A 22,307-nucleotide genomic window follows, 5' to 3' on the forward strand; every position below is an offset into this window, starting at 1 on the left:
GCAGCCGATCCCCGAGTAATCCTTGAGTAATCATAGACGAGCAGCTGCAGAACAGGAAGTGACAGAAGCGGGGAATTTAAATGTTGTTTTCGGCAGTACAGAATGAAGCGGTTTGAGGAAGTCGGTTTTGGGTATGCGGTGTAGTATTTCTTTTCAGTATTTGATGTAAGCTTATACGATATGCAGTCTCTTATATACCGTATTTACCATTATATTCTAGTCTTAAACATAAGAGACGAATGTGGTGACACAATTAGCCTTTGTAAGTTTACTAATAAAAGTCCCAACATGGTAGAAAACAATATTGTCTACTAAAAGAAAACATGCATTTTTAACCCCTTAGTGCCAGTGGCTGTTTAAACATTTCTGCTGTTCTTGTGTTCTATCTTCTCATTTACTGAATCCACACAAGTTTTATATTGTTTTCTTTTCAGGGCAAGAAGGTCATTGGTTTGATTGTATCATATAACTTACAAAAAAAAAAAGAATTGAGAAAAGAGACTTTCTGGCTTTTACTATAAAATCTATGAAAGCTAATGAAAATAGCTGTGAAATACCCAATGTTTTTTTTGCAAGTTATAGGGCAATAAATACAAGTTAAAGGTGTTGTTGTCATGGCAACAACTAAAGAACTTAAAATATTTTGTGTGTATCCGGGCTCTTAATACTCAAAGAAACAGAGCCTGTGACCTGATGTTAACACAAACAAAGCATACATTGGTCTTCAGCCAATTCAGTTTATCCCATCAAACCATATACGGTATGTTTGAAAACTAGACACCCCGGGGTATTTCAAATGCTGGGTTTGTTTGTTTTTTAACCTCTTCCAGGTACCAGCCATAGCCAAAGTTTGTGGTAGTATTTTTAAAAATTTATTTTGTGCATTTTTTCCTTAATCAACATGTATTTCTGACATGTAGAATACACGGGGTATTTCAAATGCTGGTACTTTAACACTTTCCATGCACACACTTTACCACCAGCATTATCAAAATGGTAGTAGTAGTAGTAGTAGTATTTTTTGTGTTTTTCCCTAACGCACATTCTACATTAGGTATGAATTTACCGCTCCTGGTATATGCCACTGCCAAACGCCACAATATATGTTCAGCAACATCTGAGTACAATGATACCTGCCATGGATGGGTGTCTTGGGTTGTTCTAAAGATCGCTTTCTACACCCGTTTAAAGTCACAACATTCTAGAAGTTGTCTTGATATCCCTGTGCCATCCCCTAGGCACGTCAATTGTCGTGAAGGGGTTAAGACATGTTAGTGATTTGCGTATGCTCCATAGAGAATGCTGTTTTTTTTCTTATTCAGGTGTATTTTACTTTTAAGTTACTTTTATTGTTTTTGATTTGCAGCGTAATTTAGTGGAGGATAATTGACATGAAATATTAATATGGCAACAAAGCAGCTGGCAAAGTAAGTTACAATGTGACCTCTTGTCCTATTAGAATATGTAATAATTTTCAAATATTTGTATTGTGAAACAAAATAACATTTTGTAGTTATTTTAGACCGTTATCAGTTATTAGAAATAGCCGATAATGATGTCAATATATACTTGCATAGCTGCTGGAACTCTTTCACAAATAGTGCCACTAATGTCATTGGCAAAACATCATTTGCATTCATATGGAGAATTCGGGCATTCATTTAGAAAGATATTATGGACAATAATATAAAAATGGCCATGGAGATGATTTTATTTAGATAATGGTAACATTATGGGGAATAAGATTCCATACATGGGAACCGTTTTTATTTAGGGTTTTATTTTATGCTTTGACAAAACATTTGTTTTTTTTTATTATTTTTAGACAACTTGGATTAATACGGAAAAGCTCCAAATTATCATATAACTCAAAGAATGCGTGTAGTCCCAAATCTAGTAAGTGTTCTCTATTTTTTTTTTTTTGATGATGGTGGCCAATCATTTGATTGAGGCAAGTAATAATAATAATTTTGTGTTACAGAGCAATATTTTGAATACTTGATAATCATTGACTTTGAATCGACATGTTGGAAAGATTCGAAGCATTACGGTCAAGAGATAAGTGAGTATTGAGGTGGGGGTTTATTAGAAGGGGTTAGAAGATATTTATCCATTATTTAGGTTGTAATATAAATAGTTTTGTAATGCTATTTGCAATGTTGGTCTAATCAACCTACAAAAGCAGTCTTGTGGGATTTCCTTTGAGCCACAGGGATTGCTGGTGGTCTCTAAAGGATCTAGACACACAGACCGATATGCCCTCTTCAACAGATGTTCAAATTTCAATTAAGGTTACTTTTTTTGGGGGTTCAATCTAATTATATTATTAATAAGCACAAAGGTTTCTACGTACATTTGTCAAAAGTTGGGCACCAGTTGCATTATATTCTTGGAGGATTCCGGCCTCGTGGTTTTACTGTGTGTGTTTTTTCTTTTTTTTTTTCTTTTGAATGTAATTTTTTTATGGCAGGTTTTACATCCGTAGTAAATGTTTACGCTGTTATTTTACTTAACAGTATATTCTTAAATGTACATATGTATATCCATATGTATTACTTTTTAGCTTTAGTTGGGAGCTAAAGTATATTATCTAATGTCATTAAATAATTTCCATGGTTTTGTTAGCCACAAATATACAGGCAACAAGTAGTGTCAGGGTAATACTTTTATTGGGTGAGTACTAATGTTATTACACCAAGTAATCAATCAAATTTTAGTGTTTTCCATTCAACAATTTAAATTGGAAATTACTGCTTTTTAATAAAATAAATAAATAATAATAATTTAAAATATATATATATATATATTCGATAATAGAGCTTAATTAGATGCCTATACAATCTATCTCTCCCACTCAATTTTAATAAAGCAGCACATTTATGAAGCAATTGACAATTTTATGTACAAATTTGTTCCTCAGTTAAATATGGTAACAAGACTATTGTGTGCCTTTTTCTAAATAGGATTGCACTTATTTTTGCTGTCACATGCCTATTACAGAAATGTTTTAAGATACCTTGTATTTTCATAACTTTGTTTTCCCACTTGCAGTTGAATTTCCTGCAGTTTTATTAAATACTTCAAATGGAGAAATCGAGTCAGAATTTCACACTTATGTACAGCCCCAGGAACACCCTATCCTTTCAGAATTTTGTACAGAACTCACCGGAATAAAACAGGTAAACAAAATTTGAACTGAATTTCATTGTGTAACCAGGAATTAATAAAATGTATAAGTAATATTTCTAACTTTCTAAAAGTGATCATTTTGAGTTATATACACACAGTTCGTTATTGCTTTTTGATCACAATTTCTAGTTAATCTGTAACATTGTTTACAGGATTTATCTGATATTTATTTTTTTCTATAGCAACAAGTGGATGAAGGAGTTCCCTTAAAGATCTGCTTGTCCCAATTTTCAAGTTGGATTCAGAAGATTCAGAAAGAGAAGATGATAGTTTTCCTTACCACGTCACCAGAACGCCCTACATCAGAGCAGAAGATGTGTGGGTTTGTCACTTGGTCAGGTAAACTCACATCTGCAAACCATAGAAGTAACTGTGCTATAAGACATTTTTATTATATGCGTATTTCCAACACTGGGAAACTGAACTGCCATTTTTTTTTTATATGATGAACACTTTGCAAGGCTGCTTAGCTCTGGTCTTATAATGACATGATATGATTTAGCAGACCAGGGTGATAATCGATAGGATACATTGCAGCTTGTTCACTGCAATTAGTAATGCAAATTAACAAAGTAAAATGCCCTTATTAGCTGTGCAGTCGGTTTCAGCAGATAATTACTGAGGTCTACATATGTGGTCTCTCCATCAGATTGGGATTTGGGAGTCTGCTTGTTGTATGAATGCAAAAGGAAACAGCTAAGAAAACCTGAAATCTTAAATTCATGGATCGATCTCCGGGCAACTTATAAGGTGAGCTATTAAAGGATGACACTGGGCCTTAATAGTGAAGGTGAATTAATATGCATCTTTTCATTAATAGACTGGATGACTAAGACATAGAATATGTAATGAAATAGCTGCTTTTTGCTCTACACATTAAAGTATCTCTTAACCTGTAACTTTATTTTATTTCAGCTGTTCTACAATCGCAAACCAAAGGGGTTGAATGGTGCTTTACAGGATCTGGGCATAGAATTCTCTGGAAGGGAACATTCTGGTATGGTATATTGGTAATAAGCAATTATTGGGTTAGATTGCACAATATTGGAACAATTATGCATCTGAAAGATAGCTATGGGTAAGATGAAAGGAGGAGAAAGTTAATGAAGGAAAACGGATATGGGAACAAGGGGCATATTGAAGAGCGGGCTAGGAAACAAGGCAAGGTGGAAAACGTTAAGTGAGTAGGTTTGTTTTTGAAATGTTAACAATATGTAGAAGAAATAATACAAGGAGGAAAAATGTTTTTGGTTTAATTGGTTTCGGGTATTAATCATACTGATGTGTAATTTATCAAACCTTTTTTTGTAGGTTTGGATGATTCCCGCAATACTGCAAAGCTTGCTTGGCGAATGATTTGTGATGGATGTGTCCTGAAAATAACCAAATCTTTAGACCAGGTTAGTTGGTTCTTCAGGTCTCCTTTCTTCCTTCAGTCAGCAAGTCACGAAACGTAAAATGTTGTAAATGACCAAAAAAGTGTTAGAAACAATGAAATTTTAAATAAAGTTTGCTTTATACTGAATCATAGTGTGATAATCCATTGTCCCACCACTTCTGGTAGCCCAGGAGATGGCTCTGCCTATTCTGCCATATTCTGGGTAGGTCGGGTCACGGATGGATGATATGAAATTTGGTAGAAGAGTTTTGGAGTCTGTTGTTTCATTCCCATCTGAATATCCTTTTCATGTGCCTATGCTTAAGGGCCATAAGGCTTGAAACGCATGAGGCTATTTTTCTATTCCCTGTCTATTGTCCCCCCATGTTTATAGCTACCCAATAAAGTCTCCTTAAGTATAGATTTTTGTGGAGTTATTTTAACACGGTTTGGCGGTCTCTGTTTTGCAGAGTTGGATTATTTTCTCTACATCTTTGTTTTGTATTGATTTTTGGCTTGGATGCCAGATCTGAAGCCTACCTCCCCCTATATTTGGAGTGATATGTATTGTTTTATGTAGCTTCCTATAGTTTGGTGCTTTTCCAGCTTGTTTTTTGTTGTATCTTATTTCATACCTATTGTGCTACCGGCAGTGGCAGGGGAAACATCAAATTCTTACCTGAGAATTTATTTTCCTTGTCACTTCCCGGTAACAACTTTTTTCCCCTCCCTAAAAAAGATTTTGTTCCATATTTTCTGCCTTTTGTATTCACTGAGGGAAAGGGGGGGTTATTCTTTCCTGCCCTATCTAGATTGGTGGAGACATCTCCTGTGCTACCAGGGAGTGACAAGGGGAAAAAATTCTTGGGTAAGAATTTCATGTTTCAACAGTTCTGGGTTTTGTTTATTTAAATTAGGTTCGTCCCAAGGTTTTTGCTGCGCAAACTTTACCAGCGCAACAATGCTTTCCTGGTCCAAGTGGTGGAATTCGTTCTTCAATTAGGGTCATTTTAGACGTTGACAAGCAGCCATCAGAAAACTCTGAAACATCTTCACACAGAACCCAGAACACGCCAAAGCCTCATTCCGTTATTGAAGTTAATGGCCAAATTAAGCAAGATGACACCATCAAACCTTCCAGTGGAATCAAAATCCAAGAAATATTACCACCCCAGACTTTAATAAATGGATTAACAACTACTCTTGGCAATGGCCATAAGCAACGCTCAGGCAACCGAAATCCATTTAACTTGCAGATTGGAGCCTTCACATCTACACCTGTAGGCAACAGTTCTCTTGGGCATGGGCATTTGCTGGTCTCTACAACTATTTCAACCGTGAACGACATATCTGCCTTAAATATAAGCTCCAGTACTGACTGTATTTCCATGTTGGCAGACTGGGAAGATGCTGCTGTCATAGAGGACTCCCAAGAAACCATCAAATCTGATGAACTAAAAGGACTCACTTCGGTATTGGACAATTCTTCAACCTCTCTATTGTCAAAAAATGGTCAACAAAACTGCCATGGATTAACAAATTTAGAAGATATTGGCTTCAAACAACATTTGTCTAATTCCAACTCTGTAGTTTATAAAAGTGCAGATACTACGATTTATAATGTGAAGCAACAAGTGTCCCATGGTTCGACTTTTAAATTGCCCAGTACCTTGGCAAGCAAGCCAACTAATAATGTGTCAACCAACAGATTAAGGCAGCAAAACAGCACACCTACACTTTTAAACTTCTTTCCGAAAAGGAAGCTTTCAAGTGTAAGTTTTTACTCCCCACCCAAAAAGCAACCCTTTACCATACATGAAGATCAAGGCTCAACTTGTAACCGGTCCTTGCCGTTGGCCTCCAATGGTTGTCACGGGGTGTTACACTCTACTGTGAACATGAGTGATTCTTTCAGGTTAGCAAAGAATGGACGAATTACTGCCCCAATGTGTAAATGTGGACGGAGGGCCAAGAAACTTACGGTGTCTAGTATTGGACCTAACCAGGGTAAAACATTCTACAGTTGCACAGTACGGAAGAGAAATGACGAAATAGGAAAAGGCTGTGATTATTTTAAATGGGAAGATACACTTCTTAAGGAAAAGGCTGCTCATAGTTCATCATTGTTGTCCACAAGTAGACATTCAGTTTCCTCTGGCACAACTTTCCTTTCTTCAGGAGCATCAGTCTCTCGCAAAACATTTTCTGGCCTTAGACCATCTATGAGAACTTAAATCATTAAATGCTAGTTAAAATCCAAATGAGGATGATACTACACTTCAGGTCAATATCTGTTCAAGTGAGAATTATAAGTCCTATTGTATTTTTCATTTGTACCATTGTTCCATCATACTGTACTTATACCATATGTAAGCAAAAGTACCATTTCATTAAAAAAGCCACACTGCCATAAAAGCATTCTTTGTCCAAGTTTGATAGAAAATATGTATTTTTCTAGTAGTCTCATTTAGCAAAAATGTTACATTTCTAAAGATAGCAACAGCCATTACGAAAATGAATCATGAGGGAACAGCCCCAACAGGATTTGTAATTCCCACAAATAATGATTTTATTATATATATTTTTCTGTCTTGACAGGAATAGTGTACGCATTTAACTTTTTATGAATAAATATTTGTTTTTACATTTTCTCCATAAGCAATTTACTTTTACCAACTATTACTGAAAAATTGGAAATTAGGCTGAATTCATCATGTATGTATAATTCAAGGATTGTTTTTAATAATACTTATAGATGCCCCAGAGATGATCAGGTTCGTGAAGATGTGTTTAAACTGAAATAACTAAAGAAGCTGCAGCGACCACAATTGTGTTTTAATTGCATTGTTAATCTTGCGTTCTCTCCTATTGTAATAGCGCTTTTTCAGATTTATTAACAGAATCCCATTGCAAGTGCAGGAATGCTTCAAGCTAGCTAACTGAGCGGGTTCTGGGAAGAAAAATCAGGGTCTCGCACTATAGCCTAGCAAATGGCATCAGGATAATAAAAATTCAGTGAATGTATATGTTGTTTTTTTGCCACACTGTTCTGTCACACCATGCAATCTATAGCAATAACAAAATAAAGCGGTTAAAACATGTTCAAGACACTCTTTCAGCTCCAGGTCTTCATCTTAAACTAATTTCCCCCACTCTCTGTTTCGCAGCTCATTTCTTTTAATTTTCCCACTGACAGTTTTTGGAAGGTGTTGAACAAACTCCACCTGTGTGTGGAAAATGTGGATCAACTCAATTCATATAAATAAATTTTATAGCTCAAAATCATGCTTAACAGAGAAACAGAAATTGTACAATGACTCTGCTCACCATGGATAAATGTCAAACGATTCAAAAAATTATATTGAAAAGTCTCAATAGAATAAAACGTAATTGCATAATGTTACATATTATTTAACTGTCTCCGTTAACAGTAAATAGGCATGCTTTGTTTCCTCTTTTTTTCCATTATAACTATATATTTTGGTAAAATGCTAAAAATAAATGTATGCTTTAAAAACAATTTTTTGTTCTTTTCACATAAGTGTTGCTTTCAAGGGAACTCTCATTTTAAATGGCTTATTCATATTAAAACTGCTACCAAGTTTTGTTTAAAGAATATGCAGTGGTTATTTTTCCCTCCAAAAACAGACTAGCACTCTAAAAAGGGAAATAGACATACAAGACATACCTTTCTTGGATATTTGTAGGGGGCTGTTACCTTCTTTACATACTCTTGTAGCTCTGTGGTCAGTTCCTCTAGGTCTTGTACTTTGTAATTATGTGACAGAACAATAAAGGCTTTAACAACCTGAGAAACAAGTACCATAAAGGGTTACACGAGACAAGTGAGAGTCAAACATATAATAGGTAAACAATTTACTTGAAATACCTGGCTAACCTTTGATTTCCATGGTAGATGGTTTACCTTCTAGTCTAGGGTAAGGCTTTCCAACCTATTAATGAAGAGGACCTCGTAGCATTGATAGGGAACTAAATCCCATTATATCAATGATGTCATACAAGAGAACTTAAATCTTTTTTAGGAAAGATGGTGCTGTGCTACAGCCAATAATGTCAACATCAACGTGACGTCCAGCTGGATGACCATAGTACAGAGTATGAGTGCCGCAAGCCTGAGAACTTTGGACGGTAACCAAAGGTGAACTGGTGACCAACATTTATTAAATGTTAAGACAGAACTTGTGCAAATGTTTCTGGGTGTCCTATCACTTTGTCAATGTGCTGGCTCCCAAGTGCTTGTTTTCTCGTTAATTGTTTCACTGAGGATCAGCCAGGTCTGAATGGATTTTAAAATGCTAATATCTACTCCTGTGCCTAGAAATTTATTTAAACGTTTAACAAGAAAGATTACCGCTACAAGATTATTTCTTTTAATTACCTCTCCTCTTATAGGGTCTGGGCTGCTTACGACAGCTGATTCAGCAACAGCTGGGTGTTCAATCAAAGCACTTTCTACTTCAAAGGGTCCAATGCGATATCTAATAAGGTGGTGTAGAAAGAGATTTTTAGTTCAACGATCTTAGAAATGCATAAATAAGTCATTGATCAACCACCACACTACCTCTCACCCTTTCTCTGTGCCTTATGTTTGTCACCCCATTCCCTCAAGATTGTAAGCTTGCGAGCCGGGCTCTCTCCACCTAATGTATTGGTTTGTCTTAGTCTGTCAATTCTTGTCTTGTCATATACCCCTTGAATTTATGTATTGTATTAAGCGCTGTGTAAATTGTTGGCGATATATAAATAAAAGATAATTTCTCTCAGTTTCTGCTTACGGTGAGTTAAGTGATAAAAGCTCTCCACTGTAAAAAAAAAAAAAAATAACACATATGCCAAAAGGATCATACCTAAGACTCAAACACTCTCACAAATACACAAGATATGTCACTTCAAAAAGTGACATACCTTATGACTGTGTGTGCGTCTTAGTTTTAGATATGTCCTTATTGATCTATGCAACAAGCAAACAGGTATTAGAGTATCACTGAGTAGTGCTGCACAATCTCTTTAAACTGAGTTAGCACTTTGTAGGATTAACTAATATTCATAAGGAGGAAGATGACGTAAATCTGTGGTCCATAGAAACCTAGCCATGGTGAATCTTAGGTGGGCTTAAAGAAGTTGTAGGGTCCATGTCAGGCATGTAGAAGTTATTTGTTATGATAATATAACATTATACAGTATTAAGATCTAATGTCATAAACAGACTTATTTTTGTAGAACTTTCGTGCTGGCATCACCAGGTCTTCCATGCATTCACACACAGTGCATTAACCCGTGGAAACAAAACATATTTTCTTTAAGCATATAGCCTTATGTACCTTCATCTCAGTTCTTAGATCATATTTACCCTGAGGATAAAATGACATCATCTGATCTCCCAACAAACCAAAAATATCCATCTTCGTCCTTAATGCCTTTGTCTCCTGTGAGGTAAAAGTCTCCTCTCTGGGTTGATGCTGTTCTCAGTGGGTCATCCTATGGTACATTTTTTAGAGTAATATGTTAACACCAGTAGTGACTTTAGGGTCAAACCTCGAGAGCTCTCAGGTATTCCAATCACATACTTTACCACATTTTCAAACAAAGTTTTTGTTTTAGATGTGTTGCTACGGGGCAGGCGTATATTGAGACTTTTAATCTTATCAAGTAAGGCTTTCAGAAGAATAATAGTTAATTTTAATCATGCATCTTTATCATAAGCACACTTATACACAGATTACTGTAACTTTCAGGAGAACAGAGGAACGCAGGCATAAGCGTTCAAAGGAGGAATAGGCCAATCAAATGATCTGTGTAACAGTGCGGACTCGTCACAATCGTAAACATTTCAAAACCTAACTGGACTGAATAACAAGAGAAGAAGATATTTTAATACCTACTGTGTACTGTGAAAACAGACAAAATGGCCGACTGGGTGATATTCTGATGGCAATATCTCCTTCTGATCCATGGGGCAGAATGCTGCCATTATCATCAATAATCTAAAATAAAATCAACATTAGGTCAAGCCCAACTCAAGCAGTTACTGACTCACTCAGACCAAAACAAGTCCTGCAACATGTAGAATACATCTATCCCAATATGGAACATGTCATAGACACACATAGAAATAAACAAGGTTTGTCTATTTTTCAATTCCTTACTCATGCCATATGCAATGGATGGAGCCCATGTATCAGGACTCAAAAGGTGACAAACTTAATGACTATGTATACATCTTAGACATGATGTATGTAACGTGCAAATAAGCACTGGTATGTCACTGAGTAGTTCGGCAAATATATTCCTGAAATCCTTGGGTTTTTGTGGCTTTTGTGATTTGTAAGCAAAGGTCTGCTTTGTAGTGACTTGTATTTAATTTAACTTAATTAGCACTTTGGAAGATTACTATTACTCATAGGGGTGTGAGCCATATCCCAGCCAAGGTTTAGAGACTGAAGTACTACAGTGTTTTTTGGCTTCTTCTGTATTCCAGGTTGTGCATTTCTGCTCCAGCTCATCTAAGACAGGCATTAGGTCAATACACTTATTTATTTCAGTTTCAGTGATATATAATCCATTTTTGTAGTGTCTCTCTATTGTGTTGTCAGGAATTAGCTTCACCTACTAGGGGCAGTAAGCTTCCAAGGTGTTCTGGATTCATTAAGCAGAAACACAGAACATTAATAGAAACTAACATACAGCAGCACATTAAGAACACATAAACAAGAACATACAGCAGCTTCTTCTCTAACACAAAATACCTGAACGTCATATGCTGGGCATGGTTTTCCCATGGATCCTGGTTTGATTTTCATTCCTTTGAATGTACCACATATAAGCACCTAGAAGACATGCTAAATGGAGTAACTATTGTAACCATTTCTTAGGGTTTAAAGGTGATTTTCCAATTACACAAAATGTGAATTAAACATCAATATGGACAGAAAAGAAATCCCAGCATATCTGTCATAGAAGCTTTAAAGAAGGCCTTTGGTTTCTATGACAAACTATAAGTGTTTGCTATTTGATGTCACGTGAAAATGAAGAATGACGAAAGATTACATAATTAAAAAGTATTTTTTTTTCTGGTAAGGGCCTGGGCATATAATATTACTGGGAAGAGTGTTTCTAATGCTACATTTAGTCAAGTGTTAAATTCAGCAATTGCATGAAAAAAGATTTGTGTAGATGGTTAAAAATAAAGAGAAAAAATTAACAATTTATGAATGTTGATATAATTCAGTTGAATTCCACAGTAGTGAAGTGATTCTGCTTTAGGCTACCACTTAAGCCACAAGTCATAACATAAATGAAGAAAAGTGTAGTGCAGACAGCACTGAAGTGTATATAATAAATATAATCTGGACCACCAGAACGTATCGAGTATGGATTGTCCCCCCCAGGTAGGCTATCAGCAAGTGGCCCACAAGGTATTTCCCTGGTATGCCAAATGGTCAGCCTGATCCAGATGATAAACAAAAGGACCCCTGTTATCTCAATTAAAACATACGCTTTAATAGCAGACATGATGAGTTTATACTTTAACATACTGTTTCAGTCTGTCCATATCCTTCATAGATATGCAGTCCTGTCCTCCTTTTCCATTCCTCCATTACTTGCGGGTTGATTGGCTCCCCTGCACTCACACAGTGTTTTAAACTCTTGAATTTGTAGCTATATTCACATAAAAATACAAACACAATATATGCATAATTAACTACACAATAACCATTCCACTCTTTATGAGTGGTCCAGAGTTGAGTGGTCATTGGTTGACTTAGTGGAGTTGTGTCATGCACATTACATGACCTTGTTTTAGTAGTTGTTGCAGCAGAGCAGTCATGGTGGTACCATTGTGTGAGGTAAATGGGAGGGAAAACTGGCAAGATGATGATGATGAGGGGAGACAGTGTTTGTGTGTATGGATTGGTGTCAGCATGTGTGTAGATAAGAACATGTGTGTAGTTAGAAAATGTTGAGTGTATGTTGCTAGATTGTTGGGGGAAGGTTTGCATGTGGGTATGTGTAAATGTATAGTGTTGGAGTAAGTCGAAGTTAGAGCGCAGTATATCTGTTAATATTGCATGTGTCTTGGTTTTGGGGGAGGGCACCAACTAAATATTGCACCCAGACTAGCCTCAGGGGATCTTGGTATGGTTTAGCAGCAATCCACCCTTCCCTTTGATTTGTAAAATGGTATATAATATTTTAAAAACGTCGACGTTGGTGGATACTAGAGATCTGCACTTTTCTATCTATTAAGAGTTTGTTTTCTTCAGTAATTCAATAAACTGGGCCTTTCATTACCTCTCAAGATCTTGTAGCACAAGCATGCGATAAGCTGTTGGAGCTGAGCAAAACGATGTAATGGGAAATGCAGAGAGAGTCTACAGAAAGTAAAATTTAAAAAATAAATACAGAAATCCAATACAGTCAAAGGAACAGCAAATGGATCTATGATAGTAATCACTAGAGACATTAGGGGTCTAAACGTTTTTTAGACAAAACTCCACTGTTGCTTGTTTTAGCTTGTATAGCAGGGATATTCAGCGTTTTAGCTAGTGCATGGAATGCCTCTTCAGGTTGCTTAAACTACATGGAAGTATTTATCATCAGGAAAATGATCTCTGGAAATGTTGAGAGTGAGTGATTGCTGGAGCCTGCCGTCTCTTGAGCATCCCTAAGCGGAAGATGCACTCTGACAAACGTATCGCCTGTAAAGGACTTTAGAGAGGATTTTAGGGAACCCCTTTATGAATTTGTATAAAAATGCAATTATTAAGTAATATTCAGCTTTCGTCTCCATTAACTAAATATTAGGGCTGGAGTTTACCTTTACTGGGACACTCAAGCCACCATATGCACTTAATGATAGCTGTCTGGGTCTGTTCTGCAAATGCATGGGGGATTCTGCAGAATACCCACAAATGCATTTGTCGCTTTCCACATAACCCAGCTAATTGAGATGTCCTTGGGGTAATTGCTGTATTTGGATTTTGTTTTGCAAGAATGCATGTTAAGGTACCCACAGACACTTTAATATGCATTCTTCTATAGTGGGGGTGTCAGGTACACTAAACTGTTCCTTTAACAGGGTGTCTCAATATTGCTCACTAATAATATTCTATGGTCCTATACTCTAAGAGTCCAAATGAGACCTGCAAATCACTTGCATTTATCAGATGTCCCAGAGGAACAGTCACACTTACTTGTAGCACAACACCGGGATCAAAGCGGGGTATGCTGTGAGCAAAAACACAAGATCCTTGAATCCAAGGGGAAAAGACACTGCTCCAAGCAGACTTTGCCCATCCTGTGTCTGAAGTGTTCCAAACTATGTCCGAAGAGAGTAAATCTAGCCAGTATCTGTGCGGTAAAAGATATGGACACTATTATAAAATTATTTTTTCTATCAATATTTATTTTTATTAATTAATGATCTAGCTTGTATACTTTTAGGCACTCATATTCACTTTCCTCCTTTTGTAATAGCACTGCAGAATCTGCCGAGGGTAAATAAATCAATGTAATAGTATGTAATGTCATTCTTCAAAGTGATAAAACACAGGAGATAAATCCAACAGCAACACAGAAACAGGTAGCCACAGAGAACAATACAGTTCGCCTAGCGTGTTTTACGCAATGTGTGTTTTGGCAGTGCCATTGGAATTTGCTTCTGACGTTTAATTCTAATGACAAAATATCACAAAGAAAAGCTAAAATAAAAAATGACTTACTTTCCATTTACCTCCAAACCAAGACCATAGCTGCAGTGGCTATGCTCAGTCATTTTTGGATAACCTGTTGTTCCGCTAGTATAATAGATAGTCATGGTATCGGTGCTTTTGGTCTTCACACAGCTGTGGTGGTCATCAGCAGCCCTAACAATATTTACATTAAAGTTACATTAACGATTCATAAATACTGTTTTAGAAATGTAATATGTATACCGGAAATAATGATACTAGACACATACTTGAATAGGTCTTTATAGTTTAGCCACCCTTCTCTTCCTTCCTCGGATATTATAATCTTAGCTTTCAAATATGGAGACTGAGCTGAAACGGAATCTACAGCTGGTGCAAGACCTTCACTAGTTACGATACATTTTGCCTTTGAAGTTCTTAGACGGTGTAGAATGTCTTTGGCTGTCAGTTGTGTTGTTCCAGGAATTAATACCAACCCTGAAAACGACAATAAGAATCACGCAATGAGAAAACATTCATGTGACTTGAATTATAGCATTAACAAGACACCACCGTTAGAAATATTTTTATACTTCACTGGCTCTGTAAATCATTAATAGAAATACTTTTACCAACCTGCTCTAATACAGGCCACATTGAAAAGCCACCATTCTGGCAATCGGGGCAAAATTACAATAACTCTGTCTCCTGGTCTCAAGCTGCAAGCATCAGACAGTATGTTAGCCACTTTCCGAGAATGGAACCCCAGTTCCTCAAAACTCCACTTGACTTCTTTTCCTTTACCATCTATCCACCAAAGAGCTGGATTAGGAGATTTGCCGCCATTCTGTGGATAGATGATGCATGCGTCTTAAATGTGGCAAAAAAATACGTATTTTAGATATGTGCCTGCAGAAGTGATTATTTTGCTTATATTGTTTAGAAGATACTTAGGTGTAGTGATGTGTGTACCTTGGTCGCTGCCCCAGGTCTGACCCAGAGCAGGGTCTACAGCTACCCTCTCCACAGCCACCATCGTTACGGTTGAGTGCCTTTAAGTGCCTGCTAGGGAGCATCCACTCCATACAATCCTCCACAGTGCAAAAAGAGTGGTTGGGGAGATCTCTCTTGAACAGAGGCATATAGAGGGGCTGTTCACCCAGGAGGACCAACTACTGCCCCATTGGACCTGCTGCCCTGACCTAGGCTTTGTTGGCCTAGAATATGTTGCTCTTTAGGTACTGTTCTTTGGAAGTCTTCCGTTAGATGTTTGTCATTTAACGCAGAGTTACATTTAAGCATGTACGATCCTAATTATATAAACCCTGAAACACAATATTTTCAACACAAGACATGCTATCTTTAATATGCAAGGGCATGCGCCTAAAACATTACCTTTTCAATTGCAGTCCATTTGTCTACAATATCACTTGCAAAGTTGAAGTATTCTGGTACAACAGGTTTATATTTTAGTTTAATGTCTTCATAGTCTGAAAAGTTCTGTGGTGTAAAGAGCCGCTGATACTTGCTTATAAACCTGCAATATATTCTTTGAGGGAAGTTGGTGGTAAAAACACTGGTTTTGAGAAGGAATTTCATAGTCGTTTTCAATTAGAATTAAAATTTCACTCCTGGGATACTTATAAACCTAAAACAGACAAAACATCTCTTTTTTAGATAAGTCGTGTCATCCTTGGAAACAAATCTAACAAGTTTTACTTTCTCAGACCAGTGATCTGTTTGCCCTCTTTGGTTTCAATTCACTCGGTGTAATTACCCATTTTTGAGGGAATATGCTTAAAATATATACCAGTATATTGGAGTTCACCTTGAATTATACCATTTCTGATATTTTATTGAATGTTCTTAAACAGGTGCTGTCTGGGCACAGTCTTTTAAAGTGTAAATGGGTTGCATAGGAAGATCACAGATTACCCACACATTAAATAGCTGTGCTCCATGGAGTCACTTTGCCCAGTTGGGCAATCTGTCTTCCTCCCTGTTTCACGTCACACGGGCTATCGTCCCTTCCAGACCTACTAGCCTAAGCCAGACTGCATTACTGGCTACTGAGTAACTAATCCTTGTTTTCTTGTAACTCCGTCACCTGCCATGACCATTAAAACACTGTTTGACTATGCCCCTTGTCTGCTTTGTTGTTTTTGACCTTACAGCGACGTTCTGTATCTTGTTCTTCAGGTTCCCATCCAGATTAACTCTGGGTGAATCCAAACGCTGATTTAACCATGCATTACAAAAGACCAACCCCATGATGTTTTTTCACAAAAAGGTGCTAATGTTGACTAAATCTATGGGTATATTCAGAGGGGTTTAATGATGCCATGAACATTTCCAAAGCCAATAGAAAACATAATTGAGGCTTTTTTTGAGTAGTTGATCATGTTGCTGGGGGTTCGGCTATTTCACAAAGCCATTAAAGACAATATGAAAACCATAAGGGAATTTCAAGCATATGTAGTGGAAAATGGAGAGAGAAAGAAGAGGAGAGATGAAAAGAATCATCTTATTCTCCCACACTCTCACTCGCAAAATACTTAGCGTTTTATAATTGCCCTCCATGTGCACTCCTAAACATGTTTTGCTGGAGACATCACTGGTCCCCGTGTATGGTATTACATATGCTAAAAGCCCGATGATTAATTTACCCTTTAAATAAGCACATTTGTATTGCTAAAGTAGGGGTGTGAACCTTTAAACATAAGAGACATCACCTACACATTACTATGTATCATCATATTATTACAAATTAAGGTATTTACATGACCAAAAGTTATTGTAGAACAATAAACAGCTGGTATGATATTACTTGTGCATTTGAAAGAAAATATGAATATTTTGTTTTGAAATGATCTGGACTGTAAGGACTTTCTTGTTATTTCTGCAGATTTCTATTTACATTCCTTTCTCTTCCAGGTTTCAGAAGACTGCAGAATAAGTTCCTAACTTTACAGCTAGAAGAGGATAATGAATAGCACTCCTCCGCTGTGAGGGGCTTTTTCTAACACGTCTTAACAGAGGTGCTGCCCAGATGTAGAGAACCCCAAATTATTTAGCAATACTTACAGAATGGCTGCCGAACGTCAGGACATATACAGATATCTGATCCCACTTCCCCTTTCTGAACGGCAGAGGCTGTAATGACACTGACAATGCAGCAGGGGGCGCTGCTATTCACCATGATCCTCATACATTAATTATTAGTCTGACAGTTTGCCCTTTGGTCTCCACAATGTTCAGGGATTAAAAAATAAGATTATACATTTTAATAGCGATTTAACCCCTTAAAAGGAAAAAGCATACTAGAATGTAGAATCATTTTCAACTGGTCACCAAAAACAGGGGTTTTCTTAGTTTCTATACATTGTGTGGAGAAAACCATGCATTATGTTATCATTTACGAGCTGGAAATATTTTGAAGGACATGTAAACATGCATGTCTTTCGTATGTGTCAAAAAGAAAAAAAAAGCGTTGCGACAGCGCTTCCTCAAAAGACCGTCGCGTTGTTGTGACGTCACGTCGAGGCGACTAGCGCGACACGTGGGTGGGTGTCTGTTGCTGCTGCTGCTGCTGTGTGTAGCTTGGTTTCTAGGAATTGCCTGCGTGTTTTCAGCCAGCATGAGCTCCGAGGGACAGAGGGGGAAGAAGCGAGGGAAGGCACAGTATCTGGGCAATGCCAAGAGACAAAAGGGCTGCAAGCATCTGGAGGTTGGGATGCAGGGAATCCTCATCACCTGTAACATGAACGAGAGAAAGTGTGTGGGGGAGGCGTACAGCTTGCTCAATGAGTATGGAGACCAGCTATTCGGCGCAGAGAAGGTGGGTCACACGAAACGTGCAGCAGGCATTCTTCTCTCTTTAATACACGTGCCGTTTGTGGCCATGGCAATGTTTTGCACACGATGTGTAGCAATAAAGTTGGCCACATAAATTGACCGCGATACTGATCTTCTTTTAAACTTTACCCATAGAGTGGTAGGTAAATGGAACAGGCTCCCGTCAGAGGTGGTAGAGGCTAATGTAGTAATGGAATTTAAACATGCATGGGATAGCCATAAAACCATCCTGAATCAAGAACTGATTGAGGTCTGTGTCTTTCCATCAGGAGAGTTGGCAGATTAGTCACGCCGGAATGGTTCTTACCTGCAGTCTAATACTATGTTTTTATGTAGTGGTCGTAGTTACTGTTGGCTGTCATGGGATCCGTGCATAGGTGTGAATTGTCGGTTCAATAAAAATATGATCAATAATTAGAAGCATACTACTGTTTATAATAGTTGCAAAGTGTGTTTAACCCCTTTACTGCTGGAGGGTTTGGTACCTCAAAATGCTGGAGTGATTTTGCAGTTTTTTGCCATATGTTGGTTCAACCATTATTCCTCATTACTGTGAATAGTGCCCCCATGCAAACTATGTGTTGTTTTTTCAAGGCAAGATAGCGATTTTGTTATATTTACATGATAAGCTAAACATTTAGTTTGAGTAACTTAGTAAAAATACCGTCCATGTTGTATATGTCAGTGGGTTATGGGAGCTGGAGTCTAGAAGCAGGGTTTGGGTTCGTATTTGATTAAAATTCCATAAATATGTACCACCTTACCGGATTACCCACAATTATATCTGTTTTATAGCTATGTGAAAAGGATGTTGAGACATCAGAAGCCGAGGAGGAGGAAGATGATGCCGAAGCAGCACTTAAGAAAGAAGTTGACCAAATTAGAGTTTCTACGGAAAAGAATTTACGCAGATTCCAGTCAGTAGAGAGCGGAGCCAACAATGTTGTCTTTATTAGGACCCTTAATGTCGGTAAGAGATGTGTGGCCAGAACGTTCAAAATTGCATTTCTTTTTTCTTTGACTCCCACAACAATCTATGCTAATTGAGACAAGCTTATCATCTACATTTATAAACCTAATGTTAACATTTTATATCGGTGCAAACATGATCTGACTTACTATAAATAAGACAAATGTTGTATATCTTTGATGCGAGTAACATATTTTCTACAAGCGGAAAAAATAGTCTTTGTCGGATGCCCACAATAGAAGTAGAATATGCAGTTGAAAGGTCACAAAATAGGTTTGATTACAGGTACCTTAATGTATTTTTTTCCAGAACACACTCATTCTCAATGAACAAAGTACAAAAAAAAATGTATGTATTCATTTGTCTTTTGCCTCGTTACAGACCCTGAGAAGTTGGTTCATCACATTTTAAAAGACATATATACCTCCAAAAAGAAAAAGACACGGGTCATCCTACGGATGTTGCCTGTATCTGGGACATGCAAGGCTTTTCCTGAGGATCTCAAGAAGTATTCAGAGACTTTCTTTGAACCATGGTTTAAAGCTCCAAATAAAGGAACCTTTCAGATTGTATACAAAGCACGGAACAACAATCATATGAACAGGGAAGATGTAATCAAGGACCTTGCAGGTAACTCTCTCTTTTAGATGCTAAATAGTTTTTTTTCTACTTTAAGTGATTGCAATATAGCTGATGGGATAGAGATATAAACATAAGATTCATTAATTTGCCCCTTGATTTGCACCGAAGAATATGTTATATTCAAGTCCATTGTATTGCTGAGTGCTGCTAGACCCTTCTGAAAAATAAAGGATTCCTAAAATACATCCTTTATTCAAATCACTTAAAACCCAAATGGTGGGTAAATATCTAAACCTAAAACCCTAGGGTAAGATGTATCATCTGTGTATTGCTCTTGGACACTTTTCCCTGCAGGCTATCTCCAGTAGAACTGACTCCTCTAGAGGTCCTTCTAATACCACTAAATCATTCACCTGTCCTAGGTATTACAATTCTAGCTAGGAACTGTAATAAACCCAACCTAGATACTGAGATAACCAGACTGCAATAGCTATGAATTGCAACATACAGAAAACACACATGTATCCTGGCGGAGCTGAGTTTCCCTTCGGTGAAATGCCCATCAGGTCTTTTCTGTTTTGTTCTCAGCTTTTAAATGATTTGGATAAAGGTTAAATTTTTTAAGCCTTTATTTTCATAATTTTTCATTTATTTTTGATTTAGTATTACAATTATTTAGCCATAATGTTTGGTTGCGGTGTGGGAAGCTGTGAAAGAATGATTTGCTTACTCTGTCTACATTAATCCTGCAGGGATTGTTGGAAGCCAGAATCCAGAAAACAAGGTGGATCTGAGCAACCCAGAGTACACCATTGTAGTAGAAATCATCAAAAATGTCTGCTGTCTGAGCGTCGTGAAGGATTATGTTCTATTCAGAAAATATAATCTGCAAGAGGTGGTGAAAAGTAGCAAAGAAGAAAAACCACTGGATCCTGCTAGTGGAGATACAGAGGAAAACCACGCAGAACCAAAGGAAGAGAAGAAGGCTGCTGATCCCTAGGACCATACTGTGGACTGAAATAATTTTTGGCTTTGTGATGCGAGATTACCTGTGGGTTGTTAATTCCACTTTAAAAAGAAGCGCAAAGTTAGGAGACACACTGGATCATATTTATAAAGAACAGCATTGATGTAGATTGTTTTATGTGCAAAGATCAGTTGGGATAATTGGATGTCTTGGTGATTGCGCAAAGTTTTGATCCCTAGAATTAATTTTTTATAAATATGGACCACTGCTGCATACAGCTCCCTTTTTTTGTATAAAACTATAACAAAAACATTTTAATGGGAAAATTCTGTCAATTAACTCTCTCCTAATAGTTGTTAACTGTACATTTCCACCTCCTTTGCTTTTAAGGGAAATCAATAGTAAAGTTATTTTGTTAAAACCGCCTTGGCTAAGCTTGCACAGCTGGGCAAATCCATTTAATTGCAAAATACAAATAGTATATGTGTGTAACACGCTTCTGTTTGGGTTTTGCTAAAATTGACATTTTTAAAAAGTACTTGATTTTAGTTTAAAACAGTTGCCATTATTTTAAGAAAATGTTCTGCTAAACTTGTAATAGGTTTTCACACTCAACAGATAGCAGGCAGCCTTGAGTAATATGTACATGTTTTCTTTTTTTAACGTTACATTTTTTTTTTTACTTAAAATTGTCCAAAAAGCTTAACATTATGTATGAATGTATGCACTGTAGGTCAAGACAACGTCTGCATGTGTTGGTTGTCTCTGCTGCCATCTTGTGGTTCCTTTAGGAAGTGTAATACATGAGCATTCTTATATTTTATCCCAGGAACAAGAGTTGAGCAGTTGTGTGTCTGAAATTGGCATTGAAATCACACATTAATCTTGGGCTAACTGTTTTGCCCAGTATTTTTTTTTATTATTATTATTGGATTTCAAAGGAAGGACTTTGAGGAATTCTGCCTAATTTATGAGGTTTTTTGAAGTGTTTTATAAGCTTAAATTTTGGATGTATACATAACAGAACTGTTTCTTAAACATTAATAGTCCATTAGGTTGTGTGGCAATTGCAAATCAAGTTTATAAGTGAGGAGTATATCTATTTTGTCATCATTAAATTTCAGTAAAAACATTTCCCCATCTGCTTTTTTTCTCTTGTATTCCCATTGTCACATTTGAGCTCAGTTAAAATGTCTGTAAATTTTACCCTGCTTGTGAATTAAACAAAGCAATAAATACCTTTTTTAGAAATGTATCTTATCAGCTATATGTCAGAGAGCACAGCCTTCTTGCCCAGGGATCTGCATGATTTTTAAAATATTCTTGGGCAAGTTGTAAAGAACATCCTGATTTATCTCCTGAGGAAGCCGGTTATCGGGCGAAAGCTTTGAGAAAGAGACTGATATAAAGGGAAGTTCCTATTGCTGGACGATGGACAGTCCCCTGTGCCTGGTTTTGTGCTATTTTCTACACTCTTCCGCACATTTAATTTGTTGTAAGTACGATACTTTACCTCATCTACTATATTGAGTGATACTGTGCCATTTCTGGCAGTGCTTTACTTATTTGCTAAGCCTCTACTCCATACAAAGTTATGCTATTTTCTGTCCAACCCCCCCCTCCCCATATGGATGTGCACCCCATTTGAAACAGTTCTAATGTATTATTAAAGGC

The 22,307-nt window shown here is 37.0% G+C and overlaps 3 protein-coding genes across 4 annotated transcripts; 2 read left to right on the top strand and 1 right to left on the bottom strand.

Moving 5' to 3' along the window:
• The first annotated feature begins 26 nt into the window (after positions 1-26).
• On the top strand, positions 27-7,084 carry ERI2 (ERI1 exoribonuclease family member 2). The gene is made up of 10 exons (XM_053470775.1): positions 27-131; positions 1,367-1,427; positions 1,826-1,896; positions 1,982-2,062; positions 3,052-3,179; positions 3,372-3,528; positions 3,839-3,939; positions 4,105-4,186; positions 4,501-4,589; positions 5,485-7,084. The coding sequence occupies exons 2-10, from the start codon at positions 1,405-1,407 to the stop codon at positions 6,799-6,801; spliced, it is 2,049 nt and encodes a 682-aa protein (XP_053326750.1). The 5' UTR covers positions 27-131; positions 1,367-1,404; the 3' UTR covers positions 6,802-7,084.
• On the bottom strand, positions 6,654-17,399 carry LOC128501341 (acyl-coenzyme A synthetase ACSM3, mitochondrial-like). Of its 2 annotated transcripts, none has more exons than XM_053470777.1 (14): positions 17,344-17,399; positions 15,655-15,907; positions 14,896-15,106; positions 14,550-14,757; positions 14,311-14,454; positions 13,783-13,939; positions 12,881-12,960; positions 12,124-12,247; positions 11,335-11,415; positions 10,471-10,572; positions 9,939-10,066; positions 8,967-9,066; positions 8,256-8,375; positions 6,654-6,787 (listed from the first exon to the last, which is right to left on the bottom strand). In XM_053470777.1, exons 2-14 carry the CDS (start codon positions 15,856-15,858, stop codon positions 6,779-6,781), a joined length of 1,668 nt encoding a protein of 555 aa, XP_053326752.1. In that variant the 5' UTR covers positions 15,859-15,907; positions 17,344-17,399; the 3' UTR covers positions 6,654-6,778. The 2 variants fall into 2 exon arrangements, with proteins under 2 accessions (XP_053326752.1, XP_053326751.1); XM_053470776.1 differs by lacking the exon at positions 6,654-6,787 and adding an exon at positions 7,261-7,791.
• A 458-nt stretch (positions 17,400-17,857) lies between these two features.
• On the top strand, positions 17,858-21,884 carry THUMPD1 (THUMP domain containing 1). Its single transcript, XM_053470785.1, has 4 exons — positions 17,858-18,097; positions 18,910-19,084; positions 19,466-19,714; positions 20,419-21,884. Exons 1-4 carry the CDS (start codon positions 17,897-17,899, stop codon positions 20,664-20,666), a joined length of 873 nt encoding a protein of 290 aa, XP_053326760.1. The 5' UTR covers positions 17,858-17,896; the 3' UTR covers positions 20,667-21,884.
• Positions 21,885-22,307: the final 423 nt, after the last annotated feature.

This window comes from Spea bombifrons, chromosome 7, assembly GCF_027358695.1.
Source record: "Spea bombifrons isolate aSpeBom1 chromosome 7, aSpeBom1.2.pri, whole genome shotgun sequence".
Lineage (NCBI taxonomy): Eukaryota > Metazoa > Chordata > Amphibia > Anura > Pelobatidae > Spea > Spea bombifrons.

Coding starts and splice junctions, on each gene's coding strand:
- ERI2 (XM_053470775.1), top strand. CDS start 1,405: ATGGCAACAAAGCAGCTGGCAAA. Junction 2,063..3,051: donor GCATTACGGTCAAGAGATAA/GTGAGTATTGAG, acceptor TCCCACTTGCAG/TTGAATTTCCTGCAGTTTTA. Junction 3,940..4,104: donor ATCTCCGGGCAACTTATAAG/GTGAGCTATTAA, acceptor ATTTTATTTCAG/CTGTTCTACAATCGCAAACC.
- LOC128501341 (XM_053470776.1), bottom strand. CDS start 15,858: ATGAAATTCCTTCTCAAAACCAGTGTTTTTACCACCAACTTCCCTCAA. Junction 15,107..15,654: donor AATGGACTGCAATTGAAAAG/GTAATGTTTTAG, acceptor ATCTATCCACAG/AATGGCGGCAAATCTCCTAA. Junction 10,067..10,470: donor GTCTGTTTTCACAGTACACA/GTAGGTATTAAA, acceptor AATGTACCATAG/GATGACCCACTGAGAACAGC.
- THUMPD1 (XM_053470785.1), top strand. CDS start 17,897: ATGAGCTCCGAGGGACAGAGGGGGAAGAAGCGAGGGAAGGCACAGTAT. Junction 19,085..19,465: donor TATTAGGACCCTTAATGTCG/GTAAGAGATGTG, acceptor GCCTCGTTACAG/ACCCTGAGAAGTTGGTTCAT. Junction 19,715..20,418: donor TGTAATCAAGGACCTTGCAG/GTAACTCTCTCT, acceptor TTAATCCTGCAG/GGATTGTTGGAAGCCAGAAT.